The 25961-nt window shown below is 46.3% G+C and overlaps 1 protein-coding gene across 1 annotated transcript; it reads left to right on the top strand.

The window, feature by feature from the left end:
• Positions 1-4784: 4784 nt before the first annotated feature.
• Positions 4785-24198, top strand: STMN3 (stathmin 3). Its single transcript, XM_040330095.1, has 5 exons — positions 4785-5057; positions 14756-14851; positions 20406-20581; positions 23377-23568; positions 23864-24198. Exons 1-5 carry the CDS (start codon positions 5039-5041, stop codon positions 23921-23923), a joined length of 543 nt encoding a protein of 180 aa, XP_040186029.1. The 5' UTR covers positions 4785-5038; the 3' UTR covers positions 23924-24198.
• Positions 24199-25961: the final 1763 nt, after the last annotated feature.

Below are 25961 nucleotides of genomic sequence, written 5' to 3'. Positions count from 1 at the left end.
CCCCCCCCCCCCCCAAAAAAAAAAAATTGAGCACCAGCCGCCACTGCTTGCAGGTACAACCACCCTCCATAGTGGGAACCAGGCCTGTGACATTACATAATATATTTTTTTTTCTTTGTGAATAACATCTACTCTTAGTATGTTATATTCTATCACCCATGAGATTACAGGTATCTTTAGACCCTGGCTTAATTTGTTGAGATAATATCTTGGATATGGATTTTATCCAGGGTCATAAAATGTAACAAATTCTCAATACATTGTAACCTTTGTAAATATTGTTTTTTAGTGCTTGTTATTGTGTTACATAACCCCCAACCCATCCACATACTTTGCACCTTATCAAGATGCAATCCAAGGCCCGGATTCAGAAAGATTAGCGTATCTTTAGGGCGCAAGTTCCGTATTCAGAAAGAACTTGCGCCCTAAGTTAAGGCGGCGTAACGTATGTTGTCCGGCGTAAGCCTGCCTAATTCAAATGGGGATGATGTGGGCGTGTTTTACTCAAATGAATGGTGACCCCACGTATTTTAAATTTTTTACGAACGGCGCATGCGCCGTTCGTGAAAGAATCCCAGTGCGCATGCTCGAAATGACGCCGCAATTCCTCATTGCTTTAGACGTGAACGTAACTTACGTACAGCCCTATTCGCGAACGACTTACGCAAACGACGTAAAATTTTCAAAACTCGACGCGGGAACGACGTCCATACTTAACATAGGACACCCCTCATATAGCAGGGGTAACTTTACGCCAGAAAAAGCCTAACGTAAACGACGTAAAAAAAAAATCGGCGTATCTACCTAATTAGCATATTCCTTGCGTAAATATACGGAAGCGCCACCTAGCGGCCGTCGTAAAGATACGACGGTGTAAGACACTTACACCGGTTGGATCTTAGGGAAATCTATGCGTAACTGATTCTATGAATCAGTCGCATAGTTACGACCACGCACACTCAGAGTTACGACGGCGTATCCAGAGATACGCCGTCGTATCTCCTTTCTGAATCCGGGCCCGAGACTCTAACCTGTCCTTTCAGCCCCACATCCAGTCATTGTAAAAGTCTTATAGACTTCACCTCTATAACATCTCTAATATTCGCCCCTTTGTAATAAAGCTGTGGGGGGCAAACATGAATGCTGTTAGGCAACTTCCTCTCCAGATTGAAGGTTATTCTTCATACAGGTTAAAGTGAATCGGGAGAATACCACTATATGGCCACTAGATGGAGATGAAGTTCATAGGAAGTAAATAGTTACAAAGATTGTTGGCTTCACCTAGTGGCCGTATTTTCTGATCTACTTTATCCTATATGAAGAATAATATTCAAACTGGAGAGAAAAAAGCTCTATTCACACAGAACGAATGTAAATTAACCTTCACTGGGCTAATTGTTATGTGAATAAAAAAAAAAAATAGAGGCGTCTCCTCCTTCCTCCTTTTTGGCAGCCAATAGGATCGCTTCTCCTCACGGCTGATTGGGTCTCAGGACCTGCTTCCTGAGCTAGGATTGGCCGGGAGGAGAAGCAGGAAGACAATAGCGAATATTCATTTGCTATTGTCACACAAGTATGTGGGCTCACTGCAATCCGAGGCCACCCTTTTTTGAAGGGGCTGGGCGCATGGATTAAGGGGGCGGTGCAGAGAATGAGCCCTGTATGGACGGGCCACCGCTGCACAGGATCCTTCTGCCATCCGGACCGCGGCTGCCCCGGACCTGTGTGAATGGACTCCATTGAGAGCCAGTCACACTCACCTGTCATGTGAATTGGATGCCGAAAAATCTGCATCCAATTCGAATATATGTGAACCCAGCCTTAGTCTGCTCTAGAAAGACTTTTCCCCTTCCCTCCAGTGCCACCATTCTTGTGCATGCGCAGATGTACCCATGGATCTGCGCATGCGCAAGGTGTTTTACAGCGTACGTGAAAAGGCAGGGAAGGTTTCAGGCTTGCCTGTTGCCAGTCATTGCGCATGGGTGGGAAACCCTGTTCTTATGTGGATGACCGGGGAACCTGATCGGCCACGGGGCTCTCTCTATACCTGGACCCTGTGGCACACCTGCACATGCTCGGGGGATGGGGAGAACATTTTGCCTAGGTGAGAAAAGCGAAAGCGCCGCTTTGCAACACAAATAAAGTACATTGAAGAAAAAAAAGTTTGGGGGTTATTTACTAAAAGTGTTGCACACAGAATCTGGTGAAGCTCTGCTTATTAACCAATCAGCTTTTATTTTTTATTGTCAAAATGTAATTAAACAAGCTGAAGTTAGAAGCTATTGGTTACTGACCATAAATGTAGGGGCGTATCTGCCATGAGGCAAACAAGGCGTTTGCCTCGGGCGGCATTCTACAGGGTTGGCGGCACACCCCCTCTCCTGGCAGAAGAGACCATAGCGAGCAGTCCGCTCGCCGAGGAATGCAGGGAACTGAGGTAGACTGGGCCGCCGCAGAGGCGCAGATAGACTAGCCTGAGAGCCGCTTTAGTTTAGGAACCCGGCCATACCACAGGTTCCGCCTCCACCTCCATCACTGGCTGGGGCTCTACTGGCCACTGGTTGCTACAGCTGCCTGGTGTCTAGCAACCAGTGACATCATGTCCATGACTCCCCACCCTAATGCAGAGGAAGCCCAAGGCAGCCCCAGCGTACAAAGCAGAGGAGGATTTAACTTCCGTCTCCTCCACGCCTAGTGCTCTCCATGGTCCACCCACCTCCTCTATCTTCTACTGGCCTCCAGCATGCTCTGAGGGAAGAAGGGAACTAAACTGTAAAATGAGGCCAGGTGCATGCAGTGTCATCATGGGGGAGCAGGGCACAGTCACTGCAGAGCCAGACACCCATACAAACAGGAGGAATTACTGCTGGGACTTGTAGTCCTTCACTTTTGGGTGATGTGACCCCCCAAAAGTGAAGGACTACAGGTCCCAGCATGAGTCCCTCAGAGCTGAGGATGTGCCCCCCCCCTTCGCCAACCAGTATGAACCCCTGAGATCTAAGGGGTTACATCCTTGGATCTCAGGGGTTCATGCTGGGACTTGTAGTCCTTCCCTTTTGGGGGTCACATCCTTAGATGTCAGGGGTTAATGCTGGGTTTTCTACCAAAAGTGAGGGACTGCAAGTTCCAGCATGAAGCCCTCAGAGTTTAGGATGTGACACCCCCCAACTTATGAAGGACTACAAGACCAAGCATGAACTTCTAAGACCTAAGGATGTGACCACTTATATCTCAGGGCCCAGGGTTCATTCATGCTTGGACCACATAGCCACCAGAGACCCCACACAGCCACCAGAGACCCCACACAGCCAACACAGACACCGGAGACCCCACACAGCCACCAGAGACCCTGTATGGCAACCAGAAACCCCACACAGCCATCAGAGACCCCACACAGCCATCAGAGACCCCACACAGCCACCAGAGACCCACACAGCCACCAGAAACCCCGCACAGCCACCAGAGACTCCACACAGCCACCAGATTCCCCCCATATTAACCAGAGACCCCGCACAGCCACCAGAGACCCCGCACAGCCACCAGAGACTCCACACAGCCACCAGAGACCCCCCACATTAACCAGAGACCCTGCATAGCCACCAGAGACCCCGTACAGCCACCAGAGACCCCGCACAGCCACCAGAAACCTCACACAGCCACCAGAGACTCCACACAGCCACCAGAGACCTCGCACAGCCACCAGAGACCCTGCATAGCCACCAGAGACCTCGCACAGCCACCAGAGACCCCACATAGCCACCAGAGACCCCTTACAGGCCACAGAATGAACCCCTGAGATCTAAGGGGTTACGCCCTTCAACCTCAGGGGCTCATGCTGGGACTTGTAGTCCCTCAATTCTGTTGGGGGTCACAAGACCAAGCATTAACTCGTAAGATCATAAGACCCCGTATGGCAAACAGAGACTCCGCACAGCCACCAGAGACCCCACACAGCTACCAGAGACCCCGCACAGCCACCACAGACCCCATATGGCAACCAGAGACCCCGCACATCCAGCAGAGACCCCACACAGTCACCAGAGACCCCACACCGCCACCAAAGACCCCATATGGCAACCAGAGACCCCGCACATCCAGCAGAGACCCCACACAGTCACCAGAGACCCCACACAGCCACCAGTGACCCCATTTTGCCACCAGAGCCCCTGTATGGCAACCAGAGACCCTGAATAGCCACTTGAGAAGAAAAGGGGGGGGGACAAATTTAGATGGTGGGGCGCCCGATTTTAGTCTTGCCTAGGGCAGCACAAAACCAAAATACACCAACTGCACAGCTGCACCAGATTCTGTGTGCATGACTTTTAGTAAATCTCCCCCATTATGTCCAATGGTAAGAGATGGAGGGGGGAGGAGGAAGGGCAGCTTTGCTAATCGTAGAATCATTTAAGAATGCACTTCCACTTTAAAGATGCACAGAAGAAAAACAAATCCCCCATAACAGAGGAGGAATGGAGCAGACCTTGTGATTTTTTTTTCTATTGTCTATTGAGAATCAGACATAGGAGTGTCACATATTGCCATTCATTCACATGCATCCTCTGATCACAGATCAGTATATGAACACACGCAACATATGAATGCATTTTCACCATATTAGGAGGTTGGGACTAGGCAGAATTAAAAGGGGTGTGTGGGGGGGTCTGATATAGGGAGCTGGGTTGGTCCATGTGGATACAATGGTGGGGGTGGAGGGGGGGGGGAGTCTTCAGAGCTGGGTGTGACTCTGCACTCCTTCTCCTCTCATTGTTATCCCAGCTAGAGGAAATCTATAGAAGCTGAAAGCAGAATCTCCCTCCTGTGAAAATCACCCAGCAACCCCCCCTCTCTCTATCCTTATCACACACACCCTATATCCTCTACTGGATCCCCCACCTCTGTCTCCTCCCTCTCCATCTCCTGGATCCCCCCTTGAGCTGAGTCAGGCGTTAGCTCTCCCCCTTCCACAGCATTGCAGTAGTCAGCCACCCAACAAGCCCCTTCCTTTCTGATCATCTTCCACTCTGCATCCTTCAGCACCATGGCCAGCACCCTGTCAGGTAGGAGACTTGCATCCATCCAATGGACCAGCAATGACCAAGCACTGGGGATGGGGATTGGGGGGGGTAGTCAATGCATCACTGATCTTCTTTCTATATGTGCATGTCCTTTAAGGAAAGGCATCGTGCACTAAAATGCATTCGTTATTCGCTGTTTTATCTCCTTTTTTTTTTTTTTTTTTGCTGCGTATTGCATGATCATTGCTCATTGCATTGCCTCTCTGTTTGCCTTGAGGTCCCTGGGCGTGGTGCACTTGCAAAAAAAAAAAAAAAAAATGTGCATTCATCCTTTCATTTGTGCAAAAACCTCCTTTTTCTTTACTCATTATGAATACAGCATGCAAAAAAAATGAATGTGTGTATGTAGAAATCTGCGCATGGTCCTTTAAATCATATCAGTAGCATTGAACATATTTATCAATAATTGGGTTCTATAGGGGGGGTTAAGTCTGTATTTGATCATCTAGTAAGCGCCACATTACTCTATTTTTCATTTTTGCAATTGTCCAGTGTGTTGGAAAATATTTTTTTTGCGGCACATTGCTAATCATTGCCCTTTTTTCCATGGCAAGAAAAGGGAATACACCTTATTCCTGTGCATGCGCTGCGTCTGAACACCAGTGGGGTCCCTTATTGTGGCAGCACGCTATACAATTTGATTGTACAATCTCTTTTAAGGTTTACCAAATCCAAAACCTTTAAGAAATTCATTTTAATTCATTTCAAAATCAGGGAGGCCCTTGCACTACATAATAGTCGGTTGATAGGATCTAAAGGGGGATGTACAAATATGGAAATAAGGAGGAGGTACAATAGGAAATGGGGTGACTGTTCCTGAAAATGGGAAAAAAAATATTAAAAATTGCAACTTGTGCTCACTGCAAAAGAATTTTTTTTTTTGTGGGAGAATAAAGAGCTGAAGGAGTCTACGCAGAGATTTTCCAGCACGCTGGGCGATCTGCATGGTCGACGCCCCCTTTGGAAATCATTTGCATTCTATATGCAATACTAACCCTCAGTCTTTTTTTTTTTTTTTTTCCTTTCTAGCTTTTTTTGCTATTAAAATGAAAATCAAATTTTTTCGTTTTGCTGAAGGCATATGATGAACATGGCATGTAAACCCCATGTAGCAATCCCTCATTGCATGCACATGTGTTTCATGGCTGCATCTTGTCGTACAAACACACCTCCTCCCCTCCCTGTCTGGTTTTGCATAGTCCATGCAGACAGATTTTTGTCTCTTTGTTGATCAATTGCCTGGTAACAACAGCAGAGAATATTTAAAGACCTCTTTTTTTTTTTTTTTGCTGCTAATAATTGGTCCCGAGACCTACGCAGCCACACAGGGTCTCATTGCAGCAGCATGGGTGTGATTTTCAGAGGGCGATGGCAGTGAATCCCCCATGTCTATTTGTGAGTCTTATTTTATTTTGGATTCAGAAATGACACTGCAGTACTCCACAATTGCCATCACGCACCTTTCTTCAGCTAGGAAATATGGCCTTGGGTTTTATATGGAGATCTGAGCTGATGAAAATTGTGGAGACTGCAGTTTCTATCCTTGGGTTACAAAGGATTGTTGCTCAGTAGGGCAGCAAAAGCAAGCAGAGACAAGCTGCACATTTTCCAGCGATGAGAGCCTGCACTCATTGATGGCAGCAAAGTCAAACCATTCTCAACCAGGGTTTTATGGAGCCCTAGGGTTCCTCCAGAGCAGCCATTCTCAATCAGGGTTTTATGGTGCCCTAGGGTTCCTCCAGAGCATCCATTCTTAACCAGGGTTTCATGGAACCCTAAGGTTCCTCCAGAGCAGCCATTCTGCACCATGGTTTTATGAAGCCCTAGGGTTCCTCCAGAGCATCCATTCTTAACCAGGGTTTCATGGAACCCTAAGGTTCCTCCAGAACAGCCATTCTGCACCATGGTTTTATGAAGCCCTAGGGTTCCTCCAGAGCAGCCATTCTTAACCAGGGTTTTATGGAGCACTAGGGTTCATCAAGAGCAACCAGTTTCCAACAGGGTTTTATGGAACACTAGGGTTCTTCTAGAGCAGCCATTCTTTACCAGGGTTTTATGGACCCCTAAGGTTCCTCCAGAGCAGCCATTCTCAATCAGGGTTTCATGAGGCCCTAGGGTTCCTCCAGAGCAGCCATTCCCCAACTGGGTTTTATGGAGCCCTAGGGTTCCTCCAGAGCAGCCTTCTCAGCCAGGGTTACATGGAGCCCTAGGGTTCCTCCAGAGCAGCCATTTTTCACCAGGGTTTCATGGAGTCCTAGGGTTCCTCCAGAGCAGCCATTCTCCACCAGGGTTTTATGGAGCCCTAGACTTCCTCCAGAGCAACCATACTACAACAGGGTTTTATGAAACCCTAGGATTCCTCCAGCGCAGTCATTCTCCACCAGGGTTTTATGGAGCCCTAAGGTTCCTCCAGAGCAGCCATTCTCAATCAGGGTTTCGTGAAGCCCTAGGGTTCTTCCAGAGCAGCCATTCTCAATCAGGGTTTCATGAAGCCCTAGGGTTCTTTCAGAGCAGCCATTCCCCAACAGGGTTTTATGGAGCCCTAGGGTTCCTCCAGAGCAGCTTTCTGAGCCAGGGTTCCATGGAGCCTTGGGGTTCCTCCAGAGCAGCCATTCTCCACCAGGGTTTTATGGAGCCCTAGGGTGCCTCCAGAGCAGCCATTCTCCACCAGGGTTCCTCTAGATATTTCTAGGGGCTCATTGAGCAAGGAACAATTTCTGCCTCTCAGATGAAAAGCCCCTGACACCAATGATCATTTTAGCTACGGTATCTGTAAGAGGGGATTCTTCCCAAAGATCACAAATGTAATGAGCATTCTTCCTAATGAACATCAGAATATGTAAAATGAGTGGTAGATATAATAACTATAAACAAGGGTTCCCTGGGACCAGAGAGTTATTTCAAGGGTCCCTCCATATTAAAAGGGTAGAGAAAGACTGCTATAGAGGGGTTCCTTGAGCTGTGGCCGTCTGACCGCCCATTTGATAGCACTTTCATAGTTCCAGGTCCATCGTCACTTGGCAGAGCCATGGCACCAATGATTTTTGTAGGTGATTCTAAGCGTGATATTGTACCACCACTAGAAGGGAGGCATTCTTCCCACCAATGTAATAGGCATTTTCCTAATCTTAATAGGGGTTCCCTAAATTTGAAAATGAGTAAAAGGGTTCCTTTGGGGTAAAAAGGTGGAGAAAGGCTGCCTTAGTCAATGCCGTACTGACATAGGTATTAACTTGTTTGCCGAGTGGACTGTTGAGGCAGCATATTTTAGTAGATTGGAAAATATTTGGCCATACCCATGCAGATCTTTGCCAGGAAAAAGAGATAAAAAAAAAAAAAAAACACTCAGATAGTTGAGAACTGCTCCTGAAATGGGTCTCATATGTTACAATCTCAACTGCTCCTACCTCACAGCTTTTGGGAAGCGCATGACCTCCTCCATGATGCAAAGCTCCAGTCTGGAGGCCGATAGCTGGGCCCAAGCACTGTCACATGACAGAGTGGTTGAGAGAAGTGGAAAGATAACGCTTTTCCACTCAGCGCAGAGTTATTTCCTGTTACCACTATCTTAAAATATTGATGTTAATGATGATGTAAATGATCTGGCAGGAAGCTTCTACACCCCAGAGGATCTCCACAGTCTCCTTGGCTTATAGTATAATGTAACAAGAATGGAAACTGAAGCGCCACTCCACTGCTAAGAGGTCCAGGTACAACTTTATTCCAATATAAGTCAGGGGGACAATCCAAAAGGTAGCCAATGTGTTTCAGGGGTCCAAGAGCACCCCCTTTTTTAGGGCTTGATTGACAGCAATGTGAATAGACTAAAAACGTGTTGGCTACCTTTTGGATTGTTCTCTTGGCATTTATTGGAATAAAGCTGTATTTGGACCTATTAGCAGTGGTGTGGAGCTTTAATTTCCATTTGTGTTACATTACACTACCAACCAAGGAGACCATGGATATCCTCAGGGGTGTAGAACTCAACTGGACCTTTACTGTTATTTTTTCTCTCCAGTGTGACTGCAAGCACAAGCTGCCAAACCAGCTGCTGACAAGGCCTGTGCTTGCAATCACACTGGAGGAAAATGAAGAAAGAGGGCCAGTATGGCAGCTAGGAAAGTAGCATTTTCAAAGAGAGGTCAGCAATGACAGTGTGCCCTTTAAAGGGCAAGTCCAAGAAGAGGAGGTCTCAAGATAAGGGGTTGGGTGGTGAAACTGTAAATTACACTTAGGGCTACTCTCACACTTCAAGGGTTAAATGTTTGCCAGACCTCTAAGGGACTGACAAATGCATTCCCCTTGCAGTTGGCGGTCCTCTATGCTCCAGAAGCAGACTGGTGGGCAGGGCTTTGTACTTAGAGGCAGACTGGTGGGCAGGGGGACGATTTCCCCCTTGGACTGCTATGATGCCCCATAAAAAGGCTGCACTGCTTCCACTGCAGACATGTCTAAAGACTTCTTGGTGAAGAGGAGTAAAAAGTCCCCGCCGGTGTCCTACCAAGTGCGGGATGAGGACGAGGACAGAGTGCAGGCAGTCCCCCCCGTATGGTTGGTGTATGCCGTGTGCGAGCAGAGGCCGGCTCTGCGCCTTACCGGAAGCTCTACTCTTCCGGACAGCCCTGACCGCGCCACCCCGCAGCCCCCAGCTGGCCAGTTCTGGAATCCGTGCAGCAGGTGCTGTCCAGCCTGACCCGCCCAGTGAGCAGAGGGTAACTGGAGCGGAGCTTAAGCTTGGGACGGGGGTCAGGAGGAGGCATGGAAGAGGGAGAGTGGCAGGGGGGTTGAGTGGCTGTACCAGGGCTCCATGAGCTGTACTTGCCCCCCCGGGACAAAAATTGCCAGTTAGCCCCTGTTTGTACTTGATGATGTCAGAGGACCTGTGACCGCTGGAGCATGAGTTACTAAAAATGCTTTTACCACTCCCCTAGTTCTAAATGAACATTTAACCCTTGCGGTGCGGAGGTATGCCCCACAGCAAGGGGGAATCATTACTTTTCCCAGAGTTCAGCTTCAAGAGAAGTAATACAAGGTCTGCCTATTCTAAGAGTCAGCATGATACAGTGGAAGGAAGCGGTGTTCTGTCGAGAAGTGCCCCCCATCAAATAGTGCAACGCGCATGCGCAGGACGGAGCCGCACTCCAGCTGGAGTGACGTGACCAGGGCGCAAGCGCACATGGTAGGAGGTATCTCTCTATGGGAGATACCATTTCACGAGCACAATTGAAACCTATACAAACAGCGGGAGGAGACCGTAGTTCTCACATTGTGCCTCGCTGTTGCGGGGCGACTTTACAGTGTGCTGACGGTCCGGTTTCCCCCCGCTGTTTGTATAGGTTTAAATTGTGGCTGTGAAATGGTGTCTTCCATCGAGTGATACCTCCTACGATGTGCGCATGCGCCCTGGTTACGTCAGCCTAGCTGATCGGCAAATCAGCAGTTGTGCTATGAGGTACGGCGCATGCGCAGTTCGTCCCAGGCACTACTCGATGGGGGGGGGGGGGCACGTCTCGACAGAACACCGGCACACTTTAAAGATCATGGATTACAAATAAGGAAACTTGCTTATTGCAAGTAAGAAATAAAAAAAGTGCTAGCTGGATATAATTGTGATTAATAGCCAGATTCAGAGAGATTTACGCCGGCGTATTAGTAGATACGCCATCGTAACTCTGAATCTACGCCATCGTAAATGTAAGCGTATTCTGGAAACCAGATACGCTTCAATTAGGCTAAGGTACGAGCGGCGTAAGTCTCCTACGCCATCGTATCTTAGGGTGCATATTTACGCTAGCTGCTAGGTGGCGCTTCCGTTGTTTTCCGCGTCGAATATGCAAATGAGCAAGATACGCCGATTCACGAACGTACGTACGCCCGTCGCAATTAGTTACGCCGTTTATGGAAGACATACGCCGGCGAAAAGATAAAGCTGGTCTCTAGGTGCAAAGTATGGACGTCGGAACAAGCGTATCTTTTTACGTTGTTTGCTTAAGTCGTACGCGAATAGGGCTGTGCGTAATTTACGTTCACGTAGTAGGCAGTGTTCAACGTATCTTAGGCATTCTATCCGACGCATGCGCACTGGGATATGTCCACGGACGGCGCATGCGGCGTTCGTTTAAAACGTCATTTAGGTGGGGTCATGGTTTATTTACATAAAACACGCCCACCTCAACACAATTTGAATGAGGCGGGCTTACGCCGGCCCATTTACGCTACGCCGCCGTAACTTAGGACGCAAGTGCTTTGTGAATACAGCACTTGCCTCTCTAACTTACGGCGGCGTAGCGTATATGAGATACGCTACGCCTGCCTAACGTTAGGCAGGTCTTACTGAATCTGGCAGCTTTTATATTTTTTAAATATCCTGGCTTCCAGAATTTTCCCATGTCAGTGGAGGTCTTGCAGAAAATGCCTTTTCCCTCTGACATTCGCTTCCTGCTTTGCACCCAAGGCACACATCTGTAGGCAGCTGCCCGCCGTGTCTGGCATGAAGTAATTAGGGCTGAAGGCTGGCGCCAGGCTTCGTGCCTCTGGAGGACGGAAGGTTGTACTTGTACCAGCTCATTAGGATTGGGAGTCCTCTGCGACACGTCTGAGTTTTGTGAGAATCGTAGGCTTTTGTCTAGGGACTGGCAACTCCTGTCTGGGAGGAGAAAAGGATGATGTAGTAATGTTGGCACCAGGTGCCATCTTCCTCGTGTAGAAAAGAGAGACTACGGGGGTTGGTTTACTAAAGGCAAATAGACTGTGCACGTTCAAAGTACAGATGCTCCAGAGCAGTGGCGCAGCTTGAAGCTTGTGGGCCCCGATGCAAAATTTGACCTGGCCCCTGGGCTGTTCTCACCCTTTGCTCCCCTCCATTCAGGAAATGGCTCACAGCTTGTCCCTCGGCCAATAAGAACAGAGGGTTGTGGACCGTGGAAGGCAAAGTTGAAGCCCAGTACTGGAGCGTGGCTGTGGGGGCCCTTGGGCAGATCGGAGCTGGACTTTGTGGAAGATATGATAATATGACAGGGGGGCCCCCTGGAGCTAGGGGTGGGGTTTGCGATTGTGACCCCTGCAACCCCTTATGCTACGCCCATGCTCCAGAGCTTAGTAAATAAGGTCAAGTTTCATTTTACAAAGAATATCCAATCACATGCAAGAAAAAAAAAATTTTTTTTGCTTGCATATGATTGGATGATGGAAGTCAGCAGAGCTTCTGCTCATTTACTAATCTCAGGAGCAACTGCACTTGCAAAGTGCACAGTCTATTTGCCTTTAGTAAATCAACCCCTTACATCTCGCACATATTTGCCATGGTCCCCAAGTTTCAGAGCACCTGTAATTCTTTTGGATAAAGTCCCTCTGTTCCTTTTGCAACAATACTCCTTTTTCATGTCTACTACCAACATGTTTAAATTGCCCTTAAAGTGTTACTAAACCCAGGAGCTTGCATTCACTATATCTGGTCCCCCCAGGAGCCTGCATTCACTATATCTGGTCCCCCCAGGACCCTGCATTCACTATATCTGGTCTCCCCTTGGAGCCTGCATTCACTATATCTGGTCTCTCCAGGAGCCTGCATTCACTATATCTGGTCCCCCCAGGAGCCTGCATTCACTATATCTGGTCCCCCCAGGACCCTGCATTCACTATATCTGGTCTCCCCTTGGAGCCTGCATTCACTATATCTGGTCTCCCCAGGAGCCTGTATTCACTATATCTGGTCTCCCCGGGAGCCTGCATTCACTATATCTGGTCTCCCCAGGAGCCTGCATTCACTATATCTGGTCCCCCCAGGACTCTGCATTCACTATATCTGGTCTCCCCAGGACTCTGCATTCACTATATCTGGTCTCCCCAGGAGCCTGCATTCACTATATCTGGTCCCCCCAGGACCCTGCATTCACTATATCTGGTCTCCCCTTGGAGCCTGCATTCACTATATCTGGTCTCCCCAGGAGCCTGTATTCACTATATCTGGTCTCCCCAGGAGCCTGCATTCACTATATCTGGTCTCCCCAGGAGCCTGCATTCACTATATCTGGTCTCCCCAGAACCTTGCATTCACTATATCTGGTCTCCCCAGGAGCCTGCATTCACTATATCTGGTCTCCCCAGGAGCCTGCATTCACTATATCTGGTCTCCCCAGGAGCCTGTATTCGCTATATCTGGTCTCCCCATGGAGCCTGCATTCAATATATGTGGTCTCCCCAGGAGCCTGCAGTCACTATATCTGGTCTCCCCAGGACTCTGCATTTACCATATCTGGTCTCCCCAGGAGCCTGCATTCACTATATCTGGCCTCCCCAGAACCCTGCATTCACTATATCTGGTCTCCCCAGGACCCTGCATTCACTATATATGGTCTCCCCAGGAGCCTGCATTCACTATATCTGGTCTCCCCAGGAGTCTGCATTCAGTCTGGTCTCCCCAGGAGCCTGTATTCACTATATGTGGTCTCCCCAGAAGCCTGCATTCACTATATATGCTCTCCCCAGGACTCCACATTCACTATATCTGCCCCCCCCAGGAGCCTGCATTCACTATATATGCTCTCCCCAGGACCCCGCATTCACTATATCTGCCCCCCCCCCCCCAGGAGCCTGCTTTCACTATATCTGGTCTCCCCAGAAGCCTGCGTTTACTATATCTGGTCTCCCCAGGAGCCTGCATTCACTATATCTGCCCCCCCCAGGAGCCTGCATTCACTATATCTGGTCTCCCCAGAAGCCTGCGTTTACTATATCTGGTCTCCCCAGGAGCCTGCATTCACTATATCTGGTCTCCCACAGTCAGGGCTGCTGTTAGAAATCATGGGGCCCTGTACAGCCTTCTTGACAGGGCCCCCAACCCCACCCACCACTCTGGGGTGCAGTGAAACAGCGGCACTGACTTAACCCCCTACATCCCGATAATGAACACTTCCTGGGCCCCTCTGTTGAACTGTGGAAATATAATTTAAGCCCTGGTAAACAAGTAGGAGCGAGGGTGTGGTCTAGTAAAATACATTTCTTAATTTAGGAAAAAATGAACAATAAAGTTGCCCTGGGCCCTCCTGTTTAGCTGATGAGGTCTGGGCCCAGTACAACAGGACCGGTTGTACTGCATTACACAATGCAGAGGATTAACCCCTTAGGTTCCACAGTAAGCATAGCAAGCATGCTTTACTGCATATACACACTGATTTTACTGTTGTGGGTTTAGTAACACATTAAAGTGCACCTGTCATGAAAGGGGATTACTTTACTTTCATTATAATCATATTGGCTTGGCTTGGCAAAACAAGCAGAATTCAAATTAATGGGGTGTACAGTACCATGTTTGCCCTGAGGTGCAGGGGCGGCAGGGCCAAGCAGAGCCGATCGGAGCCATTTGGAAATACTCTGTTTACGGGGTCAGCCGAGCTGTCCCCGATCATTTCTGAGGCTCTCCAGCACCCCCCCCCCACCTTTGGCCACATGCGGTATTGCATGCTATTGAAGTCAATGCGGAACAAATTATTTTCGTTTCCATTGACTTCTATGGGGAAACCCGCTTTGATATGCGAATGCTTTGGATTACGTGAATTCTCCTGGAACGGATTATGCTCGTAATCCGAGGTTCCACTGTATATATAGATATCGGATTTTGCTGACCTGATTTACTAAGCTACAATTCTTATTTTATTAAATCATTTATTTATTTATTGCAGCCTACAAAGAGAAGATGAAGGAACTTTCTATGCTGTCTCTGATCTGCTCTTGCTTCTACTCCCAGCCCCATCCCAACACAATCTACCAGTATGAAGGTCAGTCATTTTGTATGTGTAAAAAATACCCTGCAATGATGTCATAGTAGATGATGCAATTACTACTGTGAACGAAAATATGCAATACCTGAACATTTTCCCATGTTTCCTTCCTGTAACCACTTACTGCAAACCACCGTCATTGTACATTGTCGGTACTTTGACCTTGAGTACTGGGGTTATGGCAGCTATCTGGTATTTTCTGAAACGTCGGGCGGTCCTCTTTCGAATAAAAGTGGTCTCCACTAAGGATTTTTTTTGCAAGATCACTTTTATCGGAAATAGCTAATTTGCATACTCAACGCGGATTACGACGGGAACGCCACCCAGCGGACGCCGAAGAATTGCATCTAAGATCCGAAGGCGTACACCTGTCGGATCTAACCCAGATGCCGTCGTATCTTGTTTTGAGGATTCAAAACAAAGATACGAAGCTGGAAATTTGAAAGTACGCCGCGTATCACTAGATACGCCGGCGTACTTCCTTTGTGGCTCTGCCCCATAATGTTTGGGGGTTCTAAGTAATTTTCGAGCAAAAAAAAAATGATTTTAACTATAGGCCCGGTCCTTATGTGGTTAAATACAGAAAAATACAGATTGATCTGCCAGAAATCCAGTGACCTCCAAACCGCCTCTAAGGGGGAAATCTTCTGGTCTGTATATGGTTAACTTAACTACTTCACGTCCTTTTGGTGGTTATACCAGGATGAGGCCAGCAGCAGCAGGCATCATCTTGGCATTGTTTTTTTTTTAGAGCCGGCGGTCAGCTCCCTTGTAATAGCAATCGGTGCAGCTTACTATCCGCTCGATTGCTATTACAAGCAGCGAGAGAAGTTGCTCCCCTCCCCCTCCTGTTACCTTGCGTAGCTGTCTTGTCCCACCGGGAGACCCAAAGGACCAGCTGGCGTGTCCGCCGGCTGGCCAGACTGCCAAGCGAAGCCAGGATCGGCTTTGATCAGCTGTTCACAACAGTAAACCGGAGGCAATGACATGACATCACTTCACAAAGGATGTTTACATTCCTTGAGACAGCAATGAAAGTGATAAAAAATAAATAAAAAATAAAGCAACAGTGTAAAAATAAATAAATTTAAAATTATTTAAAGTGCCCCCGTCCTCCAGTGCTCCCGCGCAAAGGTGAACGCATTTGTTGGTCCGGCACGCATGCAAACAGCAATTGTCCCACACATGTGAGGTATCACCATGAACGTCAGATCATGGGCAGCAGTGGCGGCTGGCTCTCCATTTTTTGCGAGGGACGGCAAACAAACCACCCGCTTGCTCGTTTAGCCCTCTTGCTCTCCCGCCAGCCCTACACTTACCCCATCCAGGTCAAGGGTGGCTTTGGCAACTTCTCCTTCCTGCCTCTCCGGTCGCTTCTCGTCCCAGCCAATCTGGTCTTAGGACTCGATTCCTGTCCTGATTGGCCGGAAGGAGAAGCAGGAAGACAATAGCAAATCAAAATACGCTAATGTCACAAGTGGGTGGGCTTGGAGTGCAGAGCCCAACCTTTTCAAAGCCAAATAGAGCCTTATGCCGTGTACACACGATCGGAAATTCCGAAAACCGTGGATTTTTTTTCCGATGGAATGTTGGCTCAAACTTGTCTTGCATACACACGGTCGCACAAATGTTGTCGGAAATTCCGAACGCCAAGAACCCGGTGACGTACAAAACGTACGAAGGCATTATTAAAGGGAAGTTCAATACCAGTCGTGTTAGTAGAAGTTTGGTGAGAGACGATTCGTGCTTTTCTGTCTGTTACAGCGTGACGAATGTGCTCTCTCCATTACGAACGCTAGTCTTACCAGACCGAGCGCTCCCGTCTCGTACTTGATTTAGAGCATGCGTGGAATTTTGTGCGTTGCAATTGTCCACACCCGATCAGAATTTACGAGAACGGATTTTGTTGTCGGAAAATTTGAGAACCAGCTTTTCCGGAAATTCCGACAGCAAATGTCCGATGGAGCCTACACACGGTCGGAATTTCCGACAAAAAGCTCCCATCGAACACGTGTTGTCGGAAAATCTGACCGTGTTAGGCTCTAATCATGTGCTTCACAATAAAAAAAAATGCATGGAGATTAGGGGGGGCGTTCCTTAGGCCCCTTTCACACGATCGGACCGTTCAGGTCCGCCTGTCAGTTTTGACGTCAGACCTGAAAGGCCGCTTCATGCAGTCCTATGGATCGTCGGATGTCAGTGGAGACATGTCCGCTGACATCCGACCCGATCCGGCAAAATCGGACGGATGGAGATACGTCATCATCCGTCCATGGCGGATCGGATGAGATCTGATGAAAACGGACTTGCTCTCCGTTTTCATCAGATCTCCCCATAGGAGACAGCGGCGCTGCACAAGCCCCTCCCTGCTCAGTGAGCAGAGAGGGAATGGTCATCCGCCGGCTCAGCGGAGATCAGCGTAGCGTAGCGACGGAGTCCGTCTGTGTGGAAGAGGCCTTATGTACCGACCGCCGCTGACGGGCAGTAATTCTTTATATGGCACTTGAACGAATCATATCTCAGGGTCTGATGAGGGAGCCGCAGCTGTTCACTATGAATAGCTGCAGCTTCCCCATTAGACCCTGAGACAAAAATTGTTTATCGCAGCTGGGGTGGGACAAATTTACATGGGGGGCACCCAATTTTAGTCTTCCCTAGGGCAGCACAAAACTAAAACCACTAGGGCAGGGTTTCCGGTGTCTCAGGAAAGACCTACCCGAGGGAATAAGCCCCCAGGAGGATTAGGAGGCGCCCAAAGACATGGTTAGGAAGAAACCAGAGGAGGAAAGAAGAGAGAAAGCAGAAAAAAATGTGATCAGGAAGAAGAGAGAAAAAAGGAGAACAGAATTTCTCAGACTCAGAAACACCACAGGTGAAAGTCATTCGACGGCCCAAGAAAACCGTAAGAAATACGGGGAACGCGTAGGAAATCCACGGTTCCCAAACCTTAAAGGGGTTGTAAAGGTACATGTTTTTTCACCTTAATGCATTCTATGCATTATGGTGAAAAAACATCAGATAATTAGTGGCCCCCCAGCGATCGTTGCCCGGGGTTCTCTGCTCTTCATTGTATAGATTGATAGCAGCGCAGCCATTGGCAATACTGGACATATACTCAATGAGCATCAATCAGAGCAGTGTCCCCTGGAAGGCAACACTTGCGGTCCTCCAGGTCTGGGCTATAGTCTGTTTAGCTGAGAAAAAGAGCTAGGCAGCCAACTTTTGTTGGGACCCAATACTACCTCAGGAGGACCTTATAAGCAACTTCAAGCGTATTCGTGTTGAAGGAATATTTGGCAAAGCTTGTCCCCTCCTTTTTCTGACCTGCTGGGCTGCATGCTTGGAAAAGAGTCCGGTATGGTATTGGGGGGGACCCCACGCCATATAAATTTTTACTATAGGGTGGTGTTCCCCTCAAAATCCATACCAGATCCGAAGGACCTTGAATGGATTGGGGGGGACCCCCATGCTGTTTTTTCCCTGATTTTTTTTTATTGCCAGCAAATTTGTTTTACATTCAGCTGTCAGTAGGAACCCCGCTGACAGGTGATGACTCATCGGTTGTTAGGGACACGGAGTCTGGCTTCCCAGGCCATGCCTAAAGCGTTCCCCATGGGAAAACAAAGAAGAAAAGTCAGCAGCTACAAATACTGGAGACTTACCTGTCCAGGGAGCCCACAATTTCCTCACCCAAAACCAACCCGTCCCTCCGCTCCGGGTGCAGGCGCCGACATCCTTACTAAGGATCTATGCTGGAAAGTGGGAGCAGATACCCAAAATGTGGCACCGGAGGTAGGGAGGTATCTGATCAGCAGATCAGCGTTAACCACTTCCCTACCGGGCCTATTCTGGCACTTCTCTCCTCATCCTCTTATGATGTAAAAATCATAATTTTTTTTGCTAGAAAATTACTCAGAACCCCCAAACATTATATATATATGTTTTTTTAGCAGACACCCTAAAGAATAAAATGGCGGTCATTGCAACTTTTTATCTTGCACGGTATTTGCGCAATCATTTATCAAACACCTTTTTTTTTAAATGGTTTCATGAATTAAAAAATAACAAAACAGTAAAGTTATCCCATTTTTTTTATTTAATGTAAAAGATGATGTTACACCAAGTAAATAGATACCTAAAATTGCGCACACGATAACCTGCACCCTCTTTGGGGACTGGCACTGTTTCGTGCTCACCATGTAATCCCTGTTGTTTATTCTATGTAATTGTCCTCCGTGCCTCGTTCATGTCATGGTATTTTGTTTTCTTAATATGCTAATAAAAATATATTCGACTCTAAAATTGCGCACACTCATGGAATGGCGTCAAATTTCGGTACGTAAAAATCTCCATAGGCGATGCTTTAATTTTTTTTTACAGGTCACCAGTTTAGAGTTACAGAGGAGGTCTAGTGCTAGAATTGTTGCACACGCTCTAACGCACGCAGTGATACCTCACATGTGTGGTTTGAACGACGTTTATATATGTGGGCGGGACTACCAAGGGCCAGGAGCGTTTTAAATATATATTTTTTTATACATTTTTTTATTTTACTTAATTTCTTTCTTTTTTTTTACTTGCCGACAGCCGTGATCGCGGCTTTGTTTACTTCTGGGAACCCCGGCATAAAGTCAAAACGTCGCGCCCGGGCATCCGACAGTCATAGAGATGACTGGTGACCATGTGGTCACTGGAAATCTCTATTGTCGTCATCCGGCGTCGGCCGATTCGTTCTCTGGGCCTCTGATGGCACAGGAGAGTCCATAGAAGCACCGGATGGCGGCGGGAGGGGGAGGGATGTCCCCTATAAGAATGATCAACCGCCAGAACTGCTTAACCTCTTATGGTGCACAGAATCGCTGGCTGCAAAGAATAATATCTGAATTATTTATTGAATATTTTTGTTAAGCGTTAAATCACATAAGTATCAAACCGCTACCCGGCGACGGGACCAGGTGCCATTCGCCGTACATACAATAACAACAATAAAATCAGAAACATCAAAACCGTTAAAACAAAAAAGCATTAAAAAACAATAACATAAATCAAATAAAAATAGAAAAAAAATCAGCCCGTCAGTTTCCACCCCCTGTCGCACAACCATCTACCCAGCCTCAGTCCACAGAAGGGTTTTCAGTCCCCTCCTGAACTGTAGCAGGTTTGAGGTCTGCCTAAGAGCCAACGGCAGGAGGTTCCACTCTCTATGTCCCAACCTCGAGAATGCTCTGCCCCCCCACTTTTTTAATCTAAACTATGGGACCTCCAGGCGGAATTGAGTGGCCGCTCTCAATGAACGGCCAGTGACATGTCTTGTCAATTTCGCCTGGAGGTAAGTAGGACCTAATTTATTGAACGCCTTAAAAACTAAGGTTAAGACCTTGAATGACGCCTGTAGCTGCACCCATCATTCAGATATCCCCCCTGAAAGTCCAGGACGTCATATGATGTCCAGCGGTAGGGAAGTGGTTTTAAGGAACAAATCCAGATTAATGTGACGAACTGCTACTAGCGATTCCTGACATGTTATTATAACTGATCTTTCCTTTGACAGACATGGAGGTAAAACAGCTGAATAAGAGAGCGTCAGGACAGAGCTTCGAGGTGATCCTGAAGTCTCCTTCAGACTTGTCCCCGGACAGTCCTCCACTGGCCACCTCTCCTCGGAAGAAGGATATCTCTCTGGAGGAGCTGCAGAAGAGGCTGGAGGCAGCCGAGGAGAGGAGGAAGGTATGCGGCCACTACTGTAGGATCCTAATTGGGGGGGGGGGGGGGGCGGGATCCAATGTCTATCATAATCATTAAGAGTGGACCCTATTCATTCAAAATTGCTTTTTGTGGGGGGTTTTTTCATTCTGATTTGGAAGAAAAATAAACAAATTGCTGGATTTTAAAGCAGGAAAAGCATGCATCCGACAACTTCTGCTTGTGTATAACATTTATTATTATTATTAGACATGTGCACTGCCGAAAAATTAGCTTGTTTTCGTTTTTGTTTCATTAGTTTTTTTACTTTTTTCAGAAATTTCCAAATTTTTTGATTTTCAAATTTCCAAACTTTCCAATTATTAATTTTTGAATTTACAATTTTCGAATTTCCAATTTTCGAATCTGAAATTTTTAAATTTCCAAAATGTAAAAATTTCCGAATTTCCGAAATTTTTAATTTCTGAATTTTCCAAATTTCCAATTTTCTAATTTTTTAATTTTCCAAAATTTCGGGAATTCGAAAATTCAAAATTTTGGAAATCCAAAAAATTGAAACATTTGGAAATTACGGAATTAACGAATTTTTCAAAATTAGTTAAATTTTTTTATTTGGAACTAAAACTAATTGCACATGTCTTACTATTAGTCAGGATTTATATAGCGCCAACAGTTTGCGCAGAGCTTTGCAGCTATAACCTATATTTGCAATCCTGCTTCTGGGTACTTCTCCCACGGGAGTAGGCGTTTCCAAGCTGAGCCGCAATGTAATCTGGGCGTTCGCCCAGATGATTAATGTCTATCAGAAAATTTTCCCCCTGGGGGATAAGGCCCCGCCCCCCGTATTGAGTAGGCACGTCACGGAGTTTCTGAAAGGAGCCGAACAGGTAGCTCTATACGGCGCCTGCGCAGTCAGCTCTACATGGCTCCTAGTCTGTGACGCGCCTACGCAATACGGGGGCGGGGCCTTATCCGCCGGGGGGAACATTTTCTGATAGACATCAATCATCTGGGCGAACGCTCAGATTACATTGCGGCTCAGCTTGGAAATGCCTACTCCCGCGGGAGAAGTACCCGGAAGCCGGATTGCAAATATAGATTATAAGGTATGTACAGCCTAAAAAAAAAAGTGCCGACTGTACATGCTGGTAGTATAAAGAATTTGGTCTTATATAAATGTTATTTGGGTGAACCTCCGCTTTAAGTCTGCTCCTCAGATCAAACAGAATTTCCTAGAGTTAAGCTCACACCTAGCTTACTCCTGATCAGTGCCTTGCTGCTCAATCACCAATGACATCTGCCTCCTGCAGACATGCATGCTCTGGCTGCACCCATGCAGCCTCTGACTCCTCTCAGAGGGATGGGAGTCCACCTGACTCCCAGCAGAGACTTTCCTGTCTGTTGGGTGGGGCCCTGAGCCATAGTCAGGTCAGAACTAAATAGCCAAACACACAGCTGTGCAGTCAGTGTGTCTTTCTCTCCAAAATATGACGCAAAACAGCAATCTTTAAGGTCACACAGGGTCCCACCACCACAGTAGGCATAGTCACACCCCCTGCCACAGGAAAATTAACCAAAAAAAAAGGTTAAATAAATCCACAAGTGCTTTTTTTAACCACTACTATTCCTTTATATTGGCTTTTAAAATTTACAAATACAGCCATTTAGAATTTGGATAAAAGTATTTGTGCGACTTTGCAGGGGGGCCAAGAGAAATCTGTAAGTGCAGATAGACTTATAATTAAAGAATATGCAAACACAACAGCCATTGCCAGACCATTGTTTCTCTGTCTACTGACTGGAATAGTACCAGCAGATTGGAGAAAAAACAATGTAGCACCAATATATTTAAAAGGGCCCAAAAAACATCCCTGGGAATTACAGACCAGTTAGCCTAACATCAATAGTATGTAAGCTCTTGGAGGGGATGACAAGGCACTATATACATGATTTTAGTAATGAGAACTGTATCATTAGCAGTAATCAGAATGGATTCATGAAGAATCATTCTTGCCAAACCAATCTATTAACCTTCTATGAGGAGGTGAGTTGCCATCTATATAAAGGAAGGCCCGTAGACATGGTGTATCTGGATTTTGCAAAAGCATTTGATACAGTGACACATAAATGTTTACTGTACAAAATAAGGTCCATTGGCATGGACCATAGGGTGAGTACATGGATTGAGAACTGGCTACAAGGGTGAGTTCAGAGGGTGGTGATAAATGGGGAGTACTCGGAATGGTCAGGGGTGGGTAGTGGGGCCCCCCAGGGTTCTGTCCTGGGACCAATCCTATTTAATTTATTCATAAACGACCTGGAGGATGGGATAAACAGCGCAATCTCTGTATTTGCGGACAATACTAAGCTAAGCAGGGCAATAACTTCTCCGCGGGATGTGGAAACTTTGCAAGAAGATCTGAACAAATAAATGAGGTTGGCAACTACATGGCAAATGAAGTTTAACGTAGAAAAATGTAAAATAATGCACTTGATGGAAAAAATATGAATACAATCTATTCTATACACTGGGGGGAGAACCTCTGGGGGAATCTAGAATGGAAAATGACCTGGGGGTCCTAGTAGATGAGAGGCTCAGCAATGGCATGCAATGCCAAGCTGCTGCTAACAAAGCAAACATAATACTGGCATGCATTACAAAAGGGAATCAACTCTAGGGGGGTGGGGGGTGCCCGGGGGGCTTGGGTTGATGATGGCTGCCGGCTCAGAGGTTGACCTTGCATACAGCTTTGATCCACAGACAATTTCTTTAAATAAATTTGTTGTAATTCAGAACTTGTGTTCTTTTTCCCCATCAGTCCCAGGAAGCTCAGGTGCTGAAACAGCTTGCCGAGAAGCGGGAGCACGAGCGAGACGTCCTGCACCGGGCAATAGAAGACAACAACAATTTCAGCCGAATGGCTGAGGAAAAACTCAACTACAAGATGGAGCTCAGCAAGGAGATCCGTGACGCACATCTGTCCGCTCTCAGGGAGCGCCTCCGTGAAAAGGTACGGGTCTCCTGGGAGCATAACAGGACATCCTGTAAAAAAAAAAAGTGTGACTATAGGCTGAAAAGCATGATATCTTCAAATGTTGTATGGCAAATGTGAGCAGTGCTGGGACAAGGTCATCCAGTGCCCAAGGCAAAGATGCCAAACTGCGACTGACCCCCCACTCCTCCCTATTAATGACCCCTGTTAACCATGTATTTTGTGCTTTTGGCCTAGAGTTCCACTTGTACCCCTTAACCTCAGTAGCGTTATTTCATTCCCTCTCACGGACCCCGATGTTGTTTCTTTCCAGGAGCTGCATGCTGCTGAAGTCCGCAAGAACAAGGAGCAGCGAGAGGAAATGTCCGGATAAAAAACGCCGCCACTGCCGCAATCTTCCATGTTGTCTCCTGGAAAACAGCAAAGGAAACTGTTTTACGTACATGTCATCTGTCACTTCATTACACAGCCCCTTCTCCCATCCTTCCCCTCTTACCTGTCACCTTCATGGCCCCCCACCGCCGCCGCCGTGGGGTAACGACATCAATACGATAAACGCCATCTGGATCGCACGACAGCAGATTCTCCCAGAGGAGAACGCCCCTTGCATATCTTATTTTTAAACCATATAAAATATGATGGTTCGACCACCTGCCTTCCTGTGTCTTTATTGTTTCCTTTCCTGTCTACCTCTTCTCATTTATTAAGGACTGGGTCGCTTTTTTAAACTTGTTAAGTAATTTTTTTTGCTAGAAAATTACTTAGAACCCCCAAACATTATATATATATTTTTTCAAACAATAAAATGGCGGTCGTTGCAATACTTTATGTCACACCGTATTTGTGCAGCGGTCTTACAAACGCATTTTTTTGGGGGGAAAATACACTTTTTTGAATAAAAAAATAAAACAGTAAATTTAGCCCATTTTTTTATTTTTTTTTATTTTGTAAAAAATAATGTTACGCCGAGTAAATTGATACCCAACATGTCACGCTTCAAAATTGTGCCCACTCGTGGAATGGCAACAAACTTTGACCCTTAAAAATCTCCATAGGCGACATTTAAAAATTTCTACAGGTTACCAGTTTTTAGTTACAGAGGAGGTCTGGGGCTAGAATTATTGCCCTAACGTTCGAAGGGATACCTCACATGTCTGGTTTGAACACTGTTTACATATGTGGGTGCGACTAACGTATGCTTTCGCTTCTGCGCGTAAGCACAGGGGCGGGGTGCTTTGAAAAAAAAATCGTATTTATGTTAATTTTCCGCTGTCCGATAAAAAAAAAAAAATGTGGACCACTTTTATTCCTATTACAAGGAATGTAAACATCCCTTGTAATAAAAAGAAAACATGACAGGACCTCTTTAATGTGAGATCTGGGGTCAAAAAGAACTCTCATATTTACACTTTAATGCAATGACAAATACACCCATGGGCATGTAGCCTTGTCCTAGACATGTGCAATTCATTTAGTTCTAAATTAGTTTTTTAATGAATTTAGACAAATTCTTTAATTTAGAGAAATCCAATTTTTCTGAATATTCAGAAATTCTAAATTAGAAAATCTGAAAAATTCTAAATTTCGGAAATTCGAAAATCTGAAAATTCCAAATTTCGAAAATCAGAAAATTCTACACTTCGTGAAATATGAAATTTGGAAATTCCGAAATGCGTAACTTCGGATAAATTTGTATTTGTTACATTCACTAACAGTCAATTTTTTTTTCCAATAACAGTTTTATTTATAGATTTTTGACAGGTATACATGCAAAACAGTACACGTTTACAGAAGGTTGCAACCCTCGCATATAACGCAATCTGGTGCACTATATTTTCGATCATGCAACACCTTACAACAGTCACATTTTAAAGGGAATTCCAATACCTATAATTTAAAAGTTATTATTAGTTAGTTATTTCTAATTTTTGGAATTTCCTTCTTTCTAATTTTCGGATTTTCCTTTCTTATTTTTGGATTTTTTTCCAATTGTCGAATTTCTGATTCTTCGAGTTTATGAATTCCGAATTTTCAAATTTCAGAATTTCCGAAAAAAACAAATGAAAAGGAAGCGAAAACTAACAATTTTTTTCCGGCAGTGCACATGTCTAGTTGGGACACAGCTGCTGCTCCCAATTTGACATCTGCATGGGTGCCGGTCCCCAAACACAGTCAATGTGAATTCCGGGCCCTCTGGATGTCACATTGGGAGCAACGGCTGTGTTCATGCAGATGCTGCGTCCCAATAGACATCAAGAATATTGAGCATTTTTTTATGCTGGATTTTTCTGCCAGCACCTGGCAGAAAGATCCAATGTCAAAGGGCATATTTTCATACACCCATGTGCATGTAGCCTTATTTTATAATTTGTCCCATTTAAAAAGGTATTTGCAATTTTGTGCATTTTCTT

Source organism: Rana temporaria, chromosome 12 (genome assembly GCF_905171775.1).
Source record: "Rana temporaria chromosome 12, aRanTem1.1, whole genome shotgun sequence".
Classification (NCBI taxonomy): Eukaryota; Metazoa; Chordata; class Amphibia; order Anura; family Ranidae; genus Rana; species Rana temporaria.
Note: the sequence above shows the minus strand (reverse complement) of the source record. Positions and strands in the feature narration are given on the sequence as shown.

What these genes read in the sequence shown, in the direction of transcription:
- STMN3 (XM_040330095.1), top strand. An exon ending in CACAATCTACCAGTATGAAG is followed by an intron (nt 14,852 to 20,405) that starts GTCAGTCATTTT and finishes TTCCTTTGACAG; the next exon opens with ACATGGAGGTAAAACAGCTG. An exon ending in CAGCCGAGGAGAGGAGGAAG is followed by an intron (nt 20,582 to 23,376) that starts GTATGCGGCCAC and finishes TTTCCCCATCAG; the next exon opens with TCCCAGGAAGCTCAGGTGCT.